This window comes from Hyaena hyaena, unplaced genomic scaffold (assembly GCF_003009895.1).
Source record: "Hyaena hyaena isolate Hyena2069 unplaced genomic scaffold, ASM300989v1 scaffold_336, whole genome shotgun sequence".
Taxonomy (NCBI): Eukaryota; Metazoa; Chordata; class Mammalia; order Carnivora; family Hyaenidae; genus Hyaena; species Hyaena hyaena.
The window spans coordinates 577,523-593,243 of NW_024080969.1; the positions used below are offsets into that span (position 1 = coordinate 577,523).

General features: G+C 42.7%; 1 protein-coding gene across 1 annotated transcript; it reads right to left on the bottom strand.

Annotated features, from left to right (window-relative positions):
* Positions 1-553: 553 nt before the first annotated feature.
* On the bottom strand, positions 554-14,730 carry LSM11 (LSM11, U7 small nuclear RNA associated). Its single transcript, XM_039249478.1, has 4 exons — positions 14,285-14,730; positions 8,577-8,716; positions 6,317-6,400; positions 554-5,817 (listed from the first exon to the last, which is right to left on the bottom strand). The coding sequence occupies exons 1-4, from the start codon at positions 14,727-14,729 to the stop codon at positions 5,407-5,409; spliced, it is 1,080 nt and encodes a 359-aa protein (XP_039105409.1). The 5' UTR covers position 14,730; the 3' UTR covers positions 554-5,406.
* Positions 14,731-15,721: the final 991 nt, after the last annotated feature.

Below are 15,721 nucleotides of genomic sequence, written 5' to 3' on the forward strand. Positions count from 1 at the left end.
CAGTGTTGACTTTTTGTTTCTCTCCCTTACCCAGGTGACTCAGTGCTGGAAGTAACCAGAGCTCAAGTAATCAATGTGGCAAATCTTTGGGCAGTTCAACTTCCTGTACATGCACAGAGGGAAGCTGGTGGCAAATTCAAATATTTCTGGAACCATGTGAGGATCAATTAGTCAAATGTGATAAAACTCTCAAAGGGAGAAGAGTAAGTAAGCAGATCCTGAAGAGGGGTTAATTCCAGTGAGCTATTAGGTAAGATAAATTCACAGGACAATAACCATTGTTTGGGATTAGAAGAGACCATACACAATGTGGGCCAAGTTCCTTTTCTAAGCATGACCTGCTACTAAGCATGGAAGAACAAAGCCACGTCAAGGATAGTCGATGTAGATGTGTGTGCTTCGGTGAAGAAAAGGCACAAGGTTACAACAATGAGATAACAGAAGGCTTGAGATGCTTTCATTACTTTCTAGGTCAATGTCTTCACCTGGAAATAGACTCCCCTGCCTCCTCCCCTACACCGCCCCTCAAAATCAGCAGAGACAAAGCAGTCAGTACATTAACACAATCATATTTATTACAGTTTCCAGACTCCTGTATGACACATACCTACAGCAGAACACTGCAAACTGACGTTACTAGCAGCAATCCTCCATAAACATGAAGAATTCAGGTGAACTTCACAATTAGGAGTAATTTCAAGACAAGATGATAAGTTATGGTTTTTCTTTTAGCAGCTGATATATGAATAGTGAAACTATAAATACAGAGGGTCACCAGGTTTAGCCTTGTCTAAAAAAATGCATTAATAAGTCACGGTGTAGAGGGGTATCCCCAGGGTTGCCAACCAGAAGGCTAATGTCTTTAGATGTCAGTATGAAATGAGCAGATCACTTTTGAAGACATGGCTTGCTATCTGTGTTACTGTCAGGATGACAGAAAAAGAACTGGACAGCTGCCCTAGAACCTAGCTCACCCATAATTCAGCCAGATAATCACTTAAATAATACCCCCTAAAACTGTTGAGACATTTTCCCCCCACAGCTCTAAAAACATAACATCAGACATAGCATCAGACATTTGCTCCAAAGAACTAAAATCAAAAGCAATTGCGATGTATTGGGAATAGCTTTTATAGCTTTCCTGAGGGACAGTTGCCATCTTTTCAGAGAGTGTTTTTAAAGCAACACTAACTCTGGTAGCTTATCAAACTACTTTTTATTCTAAATAAATAAAAGACCAACTGAAGGTCTCAGGTGTACTTATTTCTTTTTCCCTAGATCTCTGAACCATGCAAAGCCATTCCTTGACAGGTATCTTTCATTTTTATTAGAGGGGCACAAGAGAACTTAAAAACATTTGAAAAATACTCAAAACACTGAAAGTGAAAAAAAAGGCACAACCCTTCCTCAGAGTCCAGGAAACTGTGACAGGAACCCCAAAGGCTTATCTAAAACCCATCAACTCGATATGCCAGAAAGTAATGACTGACAGACCACCCACCTTTGCAACATAGGCCCAGATAAGATTTTCTTGCTTTATAATCACTAAGAAAAGCATTCTGGGAGTTACTGCCCAGGAAAACATAGGCTGATGAACAGAAGCTACTGGAAAGGGTTGACTATATTCTAAATCTGGCACAGGAAAAGAAAAATTAAAACAGTTGCTAAACCATTATATTTATGCCATGATACACTTACATAAACTCTGGCCTTCCCACAGCAACCATTTCATTCATAAAAAAAACAAAAGATGGGAAAGCTTTGGGGCAGCACCAGTGACAGACAGTTGTCTTTGAATAATTTTGATTATTCCTAAAGGCAAAAATGAGAGACAATTTACAGAATCAATTCTAATTCCTTATTCTGCCCATGTCAGCAGCTATGAGGATTAGTGCAAAAAGAAATCCAAAAAATCCCTCTGCATCAAGTTGGGTTTCTATTTTTTTCTCAAGGGGTAAAGTGGCATATCTAGATTTCTGTAAGGCTTCTGAGGAGTAAAGACATTCCATAGTTCACGTCTTCACAACCTCTAAATGTACTCCTGGACTTTTTACCACAAGGATAAGCCAAGCCTCTCCTGATCCACTAACAACTCAGAGCAAGGATTCTGATGCGCCTAGACTTTAATGCTAATAGTTTCTAGGCTCTGACAGTATATGCACCATGCACAGACAGCAAGGTACCACGTGGTCTAAAGCCATCTGTCTTAGACACTGCTAACACTGGCTAGCCATCACACATCACACATCACACCATCTGAAAGGAAACATAAACACTTCCCAAGTATTAGCACCAACAACCTAATGTGCACATTCTCCTAGTGGTAGAACCACAGAATCGCCTCTACATACAAAGAACGGCACATGAAATCATTTTGGGTGTGAAACCCCATGTTCCATTGCTCGATGCCTTGTTATCATCTAACAAGTCCGGTGTTCTGTCGAAGAGCTCAACAAGTGCACAGGTGTGTCCCATTAACTGTCTTTGAAACGAATTTCCACATCTAGAGATCACTTTGAAGAACCCAAGTTGGATGTTTAAAAATACTACCCCTACCAACTGTCCTAAGCCTAAACCCCTGGAGAATGCTAGAAACCAGTTTTGCTGCATTTCAGCAACACAGGGACCCCTCAGGTAAGCTTGTGGGGGCCTCCAGAACTCTACCATTCTGGCTGTTACTTTCTCTTTTTCACTCTTTCCTCTGAGGAAGACTTCAGTTATTTTCATAGTAACTGATTATAATGCCCTAGATGATGACATAGTTTGAGCAGCACATACATTCTTAGGACCAACTTTTTTCTTCCTTTTGAAATATTTCTACAATAATAAAGAAAAGGCAATAATTTAAAAAATGACTTCCCTATAAAATAATTGGCATGCTTTGTACAATACAGCACATTTACTAAATAGTACTTATCCTAGAATCACTGTCCAAAACTGAACCAATAAATGGGGGCAAATGGGCGCATAAATTGCTCACATGGGTTTAAAATTATTTTCAGAGCCAGAATTATTACGTTGGACAGAGAAGCAGTAAACCAATCCTTATCTTGATATGTGAAAATTATATACAAACGTGAAAACTCAGCATGTGTTTAAAATAAATCACATTAGATTTAGTCAGGCACTAGAATGAATGGAAAGTCATATATTCCTTTTGATACCAAACTTTTACTTTACTGGGAAAACCTGGAATCTAAGCATCTTCTAGCAGTAGGGCAGACAGGTGAGGACATCTAACAGGAGAGACAGGTAAAGATGCAGAGGCAGGGGTGCCTGATGATTAAACAAGATAACTATTAATTGGGGAACTGAGGTTCTATTAATAGACATACTATTAAGAAGACAATTTAGATTAGCAGATTCCAAAGATAATTGTTTGACTCTGTAACACAGAACATCTCTAAATGTTTACTGCATCTGATCTGGCTCTAAAGAGTATATTTAATATGCATCTTACAATAAAAACAAGTAAACGAAATGAAACAAAACATGTTCCACAAATTCCCCTTTGGTGATGTGTCATTTTTAGATGTGCATTCTCCCTTTGGTAATATCATATAAACCTCTTGAAAAGTTCAGGAAAATTCTTTCTGATGATGATCAGAAAAAGGTTGGGGCTAGCATTTGTGGGGGAAAGCAGCAAAGAAATGTTACTCTTCTTTTACTGAGGATATTCTTCGAACTTCCCTTGTCCTTTAGGAGAAAGGAATGGAATATCGAAAATAGTTCCTGAAGATATCACTGCCTTCTGATGACAAGTTCAAAATTATGACACCTGTAGAGATGACTTTCTTATGTAGCACCTACCTTGCTCATAAGACATAGAACTCTTATCGAGCTATGAAATATAGTTAGTAAAAATTACTCATGGCACTTAAACATGTTTAGAGACTTTAAAATGCCTTCCTAAAATTCTGTCTCAGTGCCCTGGTGAGGTAGGTGTCTGATGGGAAAAACTGAGGCACAGAGGGGTTACGTCTGCTCTCCTTTCATTGCATGACAAGTCAGTGGCCCAGCTAGCGGAAGGACCAGGTGTGTCCTAACTCCCTAAACATTATTCACCCTGCTTCTCAGAAGGCTTATCTAAGTTACACAGAAAATACAGTAGGGAATTTTTTTTTCAAGCATTTTAACTAGTTAGCTACTTCTTATTCTCACTTTGAACATAAGTTATATAAAATAAAACCAAATATAAACTAACAAAACAAAAAATCAATATTGCCTAACAGTCTGCATCAAGATGTAGCCTGTTTTGTACTGGTGCTTGAAAAAGCATATAGTATGATTCAAGTAGAAGTATTAGAGCGTACTACAGTGTTCCCATTACTCAAGCCAGGTTGTGGGTAAAGTGTTCTTTATAGATGCCACCCATTGTACTTTGTAAGAACCTCTTTGGCATGCCATGAGGGAATAAACTACCACTCCTCTTTCATGAAAAAACCATTCTGAAAGTTAGTCTACACAGGCCAGCCCTCCCCAGAAAGGGAACTCTCAACCATGTGATGCATACATATTAATGAGTTCATGCAGAACTCTCTGAAGCGAGATACGTAGGTCACAATCTCCTGCCATAAAGCCCACAGCACAGTTCATACTACATACAGAAGGGCAATACACTGGGTACATGCACTACACCATGCCACACAAGTGAGAGAAAAGGACAAGAAGCCACCTCACGAGCATCGTATAGTCCCATGTGGCATGCCATTCTCAGAAGCTACCTCTGGTAAGTGGAGAAGACTGATGAAGTCCTGTATCCCTTTACACAATACGGAGAAAGAGAGCAACAGAGTATTCACTGTTGACTGCTCTAAGCATATCAGCTATCCAAATTTTACTCTTACATTAGTTAGTGGCTTTCTTAGTTTTACAGATATTTAAAGGTAATAAATTACTTTTATTGATAAAGAGAGAGAATGGTGTAGAGCAAAATTCAAAGGTCAGTTACAAGTTGTGGGTGCAATTTATATTGCTACTCTTAGAATTAAATTCATGAGTATTCAGAGCACTAGCTTTTAGAAATGAGAGTTTTTTGAGGGGTTTTTTCCTTCCCATCCTTACAGTGTATATGCAGTGAATTTAATTCATACTGTAACTCCTAATTCAAATGGAAGATCTGATATTTGGTTTGAGTGTCTAAAGTCAACCATGACACCAAATTGGATGCATATTTCCTCTGTAGAGCTTTTGCCTTGATATTAATGCAAACACCCACCTTCCTAAGGCCTGTGTCCCCTTGAAGGAGCTCATCTTCCAGAGGGCCCGAGCCTGGCTCTATGCTCTGCACATGCAGGACCAGAGGGAATCATTCCAACTCAGTTACACTGGGATACTAGGATATAGCATAGCAGCGGTTCATGCATTTTATTTCTAAAAACCAAAGCTCAAGAGAGGCCGAGCTGGTCACTGTGCAAGATGAACCAGCAGGACATTCTCACCTCGAATGAAAATCTGATTTATGTGTCGAGTGAATACCTGCTGGTAATCCACTTTGGGCTTTCGCTTTTTCTTACGGGGCTGACCCCTGGAAAGGGTAGTAGCCCTGGAAAAGGTACCTCCTGCACTTGACCCTTCTGTCCGTGTAGTCCTCCCTGACATCTCTGACCTGGACTCCTCCCTTGCAGATGCCTGCAGGGAAGAAGGGACGGAGCGGGAACGCCTGCGTGAGCCCCGGTCAGTGTCTCCTCTTCCCCACACCGAAGCCACCTTCCAAGTAGATGTCTGGGAGTATCTGGACAGAGTGGAGTCTTCAACTGCAGACCGAGAATCTGCTTCCTTTTTGGAGGAATCTTGAAGTTTTAGGCGATCAAATAGCTAGAAGGAAAGTAATGATAAATATCAGCCTTCTCTGTAGCCTTCAACATCCTTCTTTTAATAATTAATAGAAAAAGCACCATATTCCTTAATTAGGTTTTATGGACTCTGCTTTGCAGTTTTTAAAAAGCAATGAGTTTTCTGTGTTTACCCATAATTCAGATAAATGAATAAATATGTCTAGAGAAAATGTGCCTGCTTTTTCCTGTGATATAAAATGGAAAGACTTATTATAATTCTTTTATAAGTCTATTATAAGTCTTATAACTCTTATAAGAGGCAACTTGTGACTCAAATAAGGTGCAGGCCAGAAGCACGGACTTATTTGTGATGAGCTGCATGTGTGAGAAGAGACTAATGAAGACCCTGGTCCAGGCATATAGTATGGAAAGCAACTGAGCAGTGTCCCCCCAGGAAAACCTGGTCACCGGGCTCAGTGATCTCAATGTGTAAGATGGAAAGCCTCCTGGGCACTCAGAAGTCAGAGTAAACTGCCTACCCTAGTGAGAGTCAATGAAGAATCCCGTTCATACGCTTTGCCTAGAACAGGTTTTCGGTAGGTCTCATCCACATCGGTAAGTGCCTAGAGAAACAGCCCAAAGGGGAAAAAGATAAGGCAGGATTAAAAATATTATTTTTACAGCTTCTAGGAAAACATTTTAAAAAGCAGATTAAACATCTAATTTACCAGAAATAAACATAACAAGTGACTGAGCTCTTGGGCAGAAAAAAAAAAAATGGTAATACCTGGAGCCTTCTGAGTAAGATTTCCAAGCTGCTACCACCATATAAGATAGGTTTCTTCTCTGGTAAGGGGCCTTTACTAATGCATGGTAGGGGTTCTTAAATTTCAGTGCACACATATATCTAGGAAGCTTATTAAAATATAAATCCAAGGCCCCTTCCTAGATATTCTGATTCAGCAGGTCTGGGATGAAGCCAAGGAACTTTCTGTTTTAACCAGAAATCCCATGATTCTGATGTCGGATGCCCTTAGATCACACTTTGAGAAACACTATTCTATTGCTTCTTTCCTTTCCTCAGATTTAGGTCTTACAACAGCAATGAACAGGTATTAACCAGGGTTCCATACAGAACTGCTGGGGAATTCTTGTTTCTGAGTGATAGGCCTCAGAGGACAGCTATTTAGGGTCAAATGAGCTCAGGTATGAGAAATCAGTTCGAAAAGTGTGACTCACCCTACAAATATAAGCTGACAGTATTATTATCATGCCTGTCATGAAAGATGTTCTCTTAAAAACTTTTTCTTCGAAGGTAAAATTATAATAGTAATTTTTCCTACATTTTAGAGATAAGAAAAGTGGGCCTCAGAGAAACCATCTTGCCTAGAGTCACAGAGCTACCAATTGATAAAGCTAGGATTCAAATCCAGGTCTTCTGATTCCACAGTGGTTGAAAAGATGGTCTTAGGAGTCAGAAAGACCTGAGATAAAGTACTAGTACTTCCACTTACTAACAGTGTCATCTGGGCCAATCATTCAATACCTCTAGCCTCAATTTCTTCATTTGTAAAATGGAACAGGAACAGACCTTGTTCATTGAGATACTATATTATAAACCCTTAGTATACTATTGAGCAAATAGGAAGTGCTTAATAAATAGCAACTATTACACTCATCCAGGAGACTGCATGGAGGAGTATAAAACGCAGGAAAAAGAAAAGTTAGAGACAGAAGACCACATGAAAAAGAAACACCAGAAAGCCTGATGGTTCCTATTTTAATTGCGTCATATTATAATTGTGCCATAATCTATCTCTTCACTCCTACAAATGTCTAGTAAACAGACAGTAAGCCTCTAGGAGTGTCGGGGCGCATGTACTCCTTCATAAGGAAATACCATGCGAAGTGCCTTGCTTATTAGTATGTCTGCTTCCCCTCTATCATTATCTATCTTCCCAAACGCTACCAAGGGTAAGTTCCTTTCTGAAATTTCTGTACCTAGCACTGGGGTAAAGTACCAGCCAAAGTGGGAAATCAATAAATATTTTTAAATGAATGAAAGAATGTTAGTAGAAAATTGATATAGAATTACTAAACAGATAAAATAAATAATTATTTCTTAAGGCTGGATTTCTTAACCATAGCACTAATGACATTTTGGATCAGATAATTCTCTGTTGCTGGGGGGCTCTTTTGTGTATTGTAGGATGTGCTGTAGCACCTCTGGCTGCTACCCATTAGATACCACTAATACTCCATGCCACAGTTGTGACAATTAAAAAAATGTCCCCAGACACTGCTGTCAGCACAGAGCCCACTTCAGATCCTCTGTCGCCCTCTCTCTGCCCCTCCCCTACTCATACTATCTCTCAAAAATAAATAACCATTAAAAAAATTGTTTTAATTGCCCTGGCTGAAAGCCAATGCTTTAAAGAAAAGGAGGCAATAAAAAGAACTTTTCTGTTGTTGGTCAAGAGAACGCAAAAATTCTAGTTCTTTTAGGAAGTTAATCTATAGGTTTTCCTAAATGAAATTACTCAGGTCATTTAGACATATAAAAGATTTTTTTTTCTTTTTACATTTTTTTATATATTTCTGAGAGAGTGAGAGAGACAGCGTGAGCAGGGGAGGGTCAGAGAGAGAGGGAGATACAGAGTACAAAACAGGCTCCAGGCTCTGAGCTGTTAGCACAGAGCCCGACGTGGGGCTTGAACCCACGAACAGTGAGATCATGACCTGTGCCGAAGTCGGGCTGAGCCACCCAGGTGCCCCTAGACATATAAAAGATTTAATTACCATATTCCAGAACTTGTCAAATGCGACGAGAAAGCCTGTACAGACGCCCCGAAGACCCTTGAAAGTGCGGATGTGAACGTTCACCTTCACCCCCTCCCGGATACAACGATGGAGCTCACCCAGAGGGCTGCCTTCGTGCACTGAAACAAGACAAGAACAGACAGCATACCGTAAATGTCTGCTTTCATTCCCAGAATTAACAACCAAGACCCCCAACCATCCCCAGCAACACCGGGCCACATGGTGCAGTGGCAACCTCACTGGGGAAACAAGAAGACCCACTGGGCAGTGCGGCTAGTACAGGCAACACACTGAAGTAAGATGACACTGCACCAGCGTGGGGAAAGACACACATACGGCTGTCACCCAAATATTTCACCAATTGTATATTCTATGTTCTGTGATGTCGTTGATTCTGAGATGCACCATTATTTTAAAAAGTTTTTTGGAGGAAAAAAAATCCCACATGAAATGTACATATCAGCAATGAAATTCTTCTCAGTTCTGTGCCTGGTTAATACAACTTTTTAAAAGATAATTCTGATTAACCACATATCCAGCTTGACTCTTCAAAAAGCCAAAAGCCTTGTTCATATGTTTAAAGGAAACAAACCATGTAACACATCTGCCCTTAGGCATGTGCAGTCCTCTAAAGAAAGAACGGACTTTTGGCCTCCCATCTGACATATTCCAAGCCCAAGCTCTCTGGGGCCACTGGTGTTCCAATGGACATGATCTTTACACTAGATGGAAGAGACCTGGTTGGATTCCAAGCCTTGTTGCTAGAAAGGCACCTGCTGGGCAGCAGGCTCCTAGGACACTGCGGATAAGCACCACGTAACGAGAGACTGACGATTCACGGGAAGAATGCTGGGACTATAAATTGCAGCTTTTACAATGATGGATTCTTTTTTTCAGAGCCTGGGAACAGGGATGAATTTTATTTTTATTACCTCATGTTAACTTAGCCTTCAAAATATGATGGCTATACTATACAAAACCTCCCAAAAGAAAACCACATGTTCACACACACACTTACACTCATACTTGCATATAGTCTCAGTCTTTCCCTCCCAAGTGTGCAAGGCATAATTCTTTGGAGATTGATTCTTGCCATCAATAGTAAACAATAACAACAAAAAAATCTCTGTTTTGTTTCTAGTGGTATGAAAGAGAACAAGAGTCCTGTCCTTCGGTTGGGACAACTAAGCTGGTTACTCTTGACTTCCTTATCCCTCACTCTGGGTGAGCTTATACACCCTAGCAGTGATAAATTAATAAAAGAAAATACTCTGAAGAAAGTGACCTAGCAAATGAGAAGTAGGAGCTTACGTCAGATTGAACATTCAGCAAGAAGGCACAGTTGAAGGCAATGTGCCAGAGACAGAGGCTCTGGAAAGGAATGTGAGAAGCTTGGTCTGACCTTCATCATCTACCCTACCTCCAGCAATATTTTAAAATTCTTTGAATGTCTGAGTAACTTCTTCTCCGCAAGTCTGACTTTCCTCATTCATAAGACGAGGTTTGACCTGTTAACTTTCAGGAATACGTGTCTGTAATTCAACTTTTTAGAAACCTGGATTAGTTTCTTTGCCTATACACATTCACTGCTTCCCCCCATCCCCATATGTGTTTCCACAAACAGTGGAAAGCCCATTGTTTTTCTAACTTGTAAAAAAATAGAGGTATGACTTCTACCCCTGAACCCCCACAACAGAGAAAAAAGACAAGCACATAGCTTAAAAACAGTTTCTTATTCTAGCTAAACAAATGACAAACTCAGGGCTTTCAACTCTCATATCTGTACATTTCCCTTGATTTTTTTTCTTCCAAAGATTTATTAATAAGGTATAATTCCAGGGAGCACTTCACTCCTTGTGTGATCAAAAATACAACACTAGCACCACCTATCAGAGCAAACTGCCAAGGCAAAAATTCTGAATCGGAACGCACATTCTGAATCTCTTCCCAGAAGTCTCTATGACAAACTCCAAATATGAACCAGGCTTCTAAAATTTAATACAACAACAAAAAAAGATATGCCTTATCTTTGAAGTTATTCTTCCAGATCACCTTTTTCATTGCCACTATTCTTAGGCCTCCACCATTTAACTCCATTCTTCTCCCTACTTGTGGCCACATTAAGTTCAGACAATGGATTCTCAATAACTAAGACTTGCTCTTTCCTTTCTCTCCCCACAACCAATACAACCCAGAGCCTTATGGGGTGGTTGGTTCACTACAACAGTCTCCTAGGTCCCCTCGCTCCCATCCTCACTGTCACCATCATTATCACCAATTACTGAGCACTCCCTATGAGCCAGGCCCTGGGATACGTAAGTTTAGCTTTACATATGTTATTTTATTTAATCCTCACAACTTTAACACACAGACACTATTATTTTGCCCTACTTTCTAGATGAGAAAAATTAAGTTCAGAAATGTTACTTTAAATTATTTTCTCAAGGTTACTTACCTAGTACTAACAGCTGAGCCAAAACTCAATACAGGCAGGTTATATATATATCCTGACCTGGAGCTTTTAATTAAGACAGTCTCAAACAATAATAACCACCACTACAACCTACAATAATCACAGGGATATTTAACAATCACTGAGAAATTCCCTATGTGCTACTGTTGTAAAGGCTTTGAATGGATTAGCTAATTTAAATCTAACAACTACAGGTAGATACTATTACTCTCCTCCCTTTACAGATGATGAAACTGAGGCCCCCAAGTTTAAGTGACTTGCCTACCATAAAACAGCTAGAAAGTGAAGGAGCTAGTGTTCAAAACTAAAAAAGCCAGCAGTTGAACCCTGGCGTCTGTGGTCTATACACTGCCCCCTACCAAATACATTTTACTACTAGAAATTAAGCTATTAGAAACATTGCCCTAAAAGTGTGTACTTAAGAATATACACCATGGTTTCCACTACCTATCATAACAAAGTCAAAGGGAAACTCTTTGGTCCTCAAAATGTTTCAATAAATCCTTCCCTGCACCCAAATTCAGTTCTCACTGCTCTAGACATATACTGTCTGCCTCACTTACATGGTGCTCTTTCTTCACCCACCAAATGAAGCAAGGAAACATGACAATGTACTCCCGTCTTCCCTCACTTGAGATTAGCATAATGGCCCTGGTACCTAGGCCCTGGAGTTGGACAAACCAGCTGTATACTAGCTATGTGATCCTGGGCAAGCAGTTATACTCAAAGGCTGCATTTGTAAAGTAGTATCTAAGGGCAAATAAGATACAATGCATCTAAAAGGTTTGGTAAAGTGTATAGCACTTAACCACTAAATAATTGTAGCCATAATTAGCAATAAAATTCTCTCTTGACTTAAAAAAGGCATGAGGGAACTGTTTGGGATGATGGATTTGTTCTATATCCTTACTGTGATAGTGATTCATGACTACACATTTGTCAAAACTCACTTTAAAAGGGTGAATTTTGCTATATAAAAATTATACTTCAATAGCCTAACTTTAAATATTTTTTAATGTTTATTTATTTCAGAGAGAGAAAGTAAGTGTAGAAACAGGGAAGGGGCAGAGAGAGAGGGAGACACAGAATCCAAAGCAAGCTCCAGGCTCCAAGCGCTCAGCACAGAACCCGACACGGGACTTGAACTTGTGAACCATTAGATGGTGACCTGAGCCGAAGTCAGACGCTTAACCGACTGAGCCACCCAGGTGGCTAACTTTTAAATAATTACTGTCATCCTCAAGCATGCCTTTCTTTAGATTAATTTCAAGACCTGAAGTCAACCTTTTATAGGAACTCTTTCTGAATAAACTTAACCTTCACTCTGTACTCTTCTTGCTTTCTGAAGCTCACCAGTTCTTTGTGATGTCTACCCATCTCTACCACGTACACCCAACCATCTCCAGTGGTATGATAAAAATGTTCAGTGCCTATGGCACATGCTGAGATCTTGATTCCAAGCATATATTTAATCGTGGAAAGTCAACAAAGCTGGTTTTCAGGCTCTGTCCTCTTAATATAACAGAGTACTCCATAGGTAAAGCCAAAACCACTCACCACATAGAAATATGTCTTTTGGGGCACCCGGGTGGCTCAGTTGGTTGAGCGTCCGACTTCGGCTCGGGTCATGATCTCATGGTTCGTGGGTTCGAGCCCCACATCAGGCTCTGTGCTGACAGCTAGCTCGGAGCCTGGAGCCTGCTTCGGATTCTGTGTCTCCCTCTCTCTCTGACCCTCCCCTGCTCATGCTGTCTCTCTCTCTCTCTCAAAAAGAAAAAAAGAAAAGAAAAGAAATATGTCTTTCCCTTGACATTATCAGTAGCAAAGCGACAACTGGCAAAATGGAAATAAATGTTACAATCTGAGACTTGGAGTGCATTTCAAAGATCTGATAGTGGTAAAAAGTCCAGCCAAAATAAAGTCCCCAACTACTCTTATTTTAGCAACGTGCACACTCTATCTTTGTGTTCTTGTTGGGGAAGCAAGCTGGAGTGCACCCTGGCTTGTGAAGACTGCTCTGGCACTGCCAGAGTAAATGATCTGACAGTGACACGTCTCACAGCACACAGCTTTTCAGGACGTTTCTCTTTATAAACACATTTCTAGGAATGACACAACTTGCTTAACACAACCCTCCATTCCAAGGCCAGTGATTTAATAATGTTACAGTTTAGTGATGAAGATACAGATGCTCTGAATGGCTAACTAGGTCATTGTCTTCACTGGCAGATGTCAGAACTGCTTGCCAGATGACAAAAGACATTACCCTGGGCTGTTTTTATTCCATTTGTCTAAGACCTAACTCCCACCTTAGCAACTTTGCTGTTTACAGATCTCTAAGGATCGATTAGGCTCCAAGAGATTCCCTTGTGCCATTCACACCTTCAGAACTTAAAATAACCTGCGCATATGGTAATGTGAGCCTGACAGACACAGTCCTGCACCCATCCTGGCAGGAGGGCTGGGAAACTGTCTGTATTTTGGTGGCATTTGTGCCTGCTGCATTCCAGCACTTGTGATCTGGTAATGCGAGCATATGTATATCAAGACGGCACAGCTTTCTCCTACAACACCAGAAGGAGCTGTCACTTAATGTGCAGGGGTTATGAAATTATGTCCCCTGTTTTACCTGCACAAACAGATCTCCCCACACTCCATCCCATCATCCCCAGCCCCACGCACCAGTCTCCCTTCCTTAAAACTGGCTGGGCCCCTCCCCTCTGGCTGTGGTCCCTAAGACCTCTTATCACCTTGCAGCTCCTCCCTGTGATGTCCCGTTTCCAGGCCCCAGCCCCCTTCCAGATGCCCATCACTCTCGCGGTCGTAGACCCCGGTTGCAGGCTCCTCATCACCTCTGCAGCCACTTGCATGGACCCCATTATCTCTGCGGACCTACACCCGTTACCCGCGGGGACCCTCCCACGGCTCCCTGTTACCTCTACGGCCTCACCACTCTCCCCCCGTCGCTCTCCCTCACCCTTCAGTGCTCCAGAAGACCTTCCCCACGCCCCCACTGCCCACACTATTCAAGGAGAGCCCCTCACGGTCGCCGCTGATCTCTGCACCCTTCACCAAGACCCTCCGCCTAACGCGAGCAGACCAGCGCCAAGCCCCTAGCACCCTGCAAACGCCCCCTCGGCCGCCACCTTCCGGGCGGCCGGCCTGGCCCTCCGCGCCCGCCCCGCCCCGCCCCGCCCGCGCCCGCCGGACTCACAGGGCATTCGCGTGAGCACGTTGCGCGGCGCCTTCCTGCTCCGACCCGGACCCCGCCGGCGCGCCCCGGCGGCCCCGTCCCCTTCCTCTTTGGCCACCATGAGGCGACGGAGGCGCTGGATGCGCTCGGGGTCTGGGGCCGGGGCGTCCAGGCGGCGGCGGGCTCTGGCCGAGGGCCCGGCAGAGGCGGCGGGGACCCCTGAGCCTGCGGCCGCGCCCCGCGCCCGCCCGCGCCCGCCGCCCCGGACCCCGGTCCTGAGGAAGCTCTCGTACTCGGCCAGGTTGTTGAAGCAGGGCGCGTTGGGGTAGGGTATGGGCGGCAGGCGGGGCGCATACAGGGCCAGCAGCGGGTCGAAGCTGTCAGAGCTGACATCCAGCCGCGGGCTGGGCGGGCGCGCCGGGCTCCCGGCGCGAGCCGACCTCGCCCCCCGCTCCCGCTCCTCCATGTTTGAAAGGCCCGCAAGCCGAGGCCGATGGGAAGAAGGAGCGGGGCCGCCAGAGGGCGGCACTGCGCAGCCGCGGCCTGGGGTTGCACTGCGCCGGCGCGGCCGCTGGAGGGCAGTGTCTGTCTGCTCTCAGTGCCGCGGGGCCGGCCACCGCCTCAGCGCTCGGCTAACAGGTTGATCTGCTTGAATGCAGTGTTTCCCCATTTATATCATTATCACTTAGGATGTTTATTAATACTCCAGATTCCCTGGGGGTGGATCCTGGTACCAGCATTTTAACAAGCTTCACTAGGCGTTTCTCTGTTCTCAGGAGCTGTAGTACGCTCCTAGCTTGAGCTGGTGGGAAGAGGCTGGAAGACGGCAATCAGTCCCATTTTGCATGCTGAATCTTACTGGGGGCTACCATACGTGGACTCAAGTTATTTAGCTTCTTTGGGTCTTAACATTCTCACCTGAAATATAATAGAACTAGTACCTAACCCACAGAATTGTCCTAAGAATGAAGAGATACTGCATAGAGAGCATATAAATGCTTTATGTCAGCTAGTATTGGTTCAGTTGGAACGAAGCTATGAAGGATGGATGGATCCCAGTCCTCATTTCCTAAACCCTGTGCAAAAAGTAATTGCACTAACACTTGAGACACCTTAATATTAAAAAAAATTTCATTACATCACTGATTTTCTAAGCATTATTTAGGCAAGTGGAGGAAACCAGGATCCAGCTGTTGGATGACAGGAAGATGGAAGATTTCCAAGACCTGGGTGTACTTGTTATCTCATTACTTTTAATTTACATCCAAGCTAGTTAATATATAGTGTAATAATTTCAAGAATAGAATTTAGTGATTCATCACTTACATATAACACCAGGTGCTTATCCCAAGTGTCCTCCTTAATGCCCCTTGCCCATTTAGCCCACTCCCCACCCAAAACCCGTCTAACAACCTTCAGTTTTTATAGCCTCTGTTCAGCAAAAACATTTACTTTGCT

Bases quoted from the DNA above. Each gene is read 5' to 3' on its own strand.
- LSM11 (XM_039249478.1), bottom strand. From the start codon at position 14,729: ATGGAGGAGCGGGAGCGGGGGGCGAGGTCGGCTCGCGCCGGGAGCCCG. The intron at 8,717-14,284 runs GTGAGTCCGGCG...GTCTTGTTTCAG, and splicing joins CGTGCTCACGCGAATGCCCT to TGCACGAAGGCAGCCCTCTG. The intron at 6,401-8,576 runs GTAATTAAATCT...CTGTTTCTCTAG, and splicing joins TTGACAAGTTCTGGAATATG to GCACTTACCGATGTGGATGA.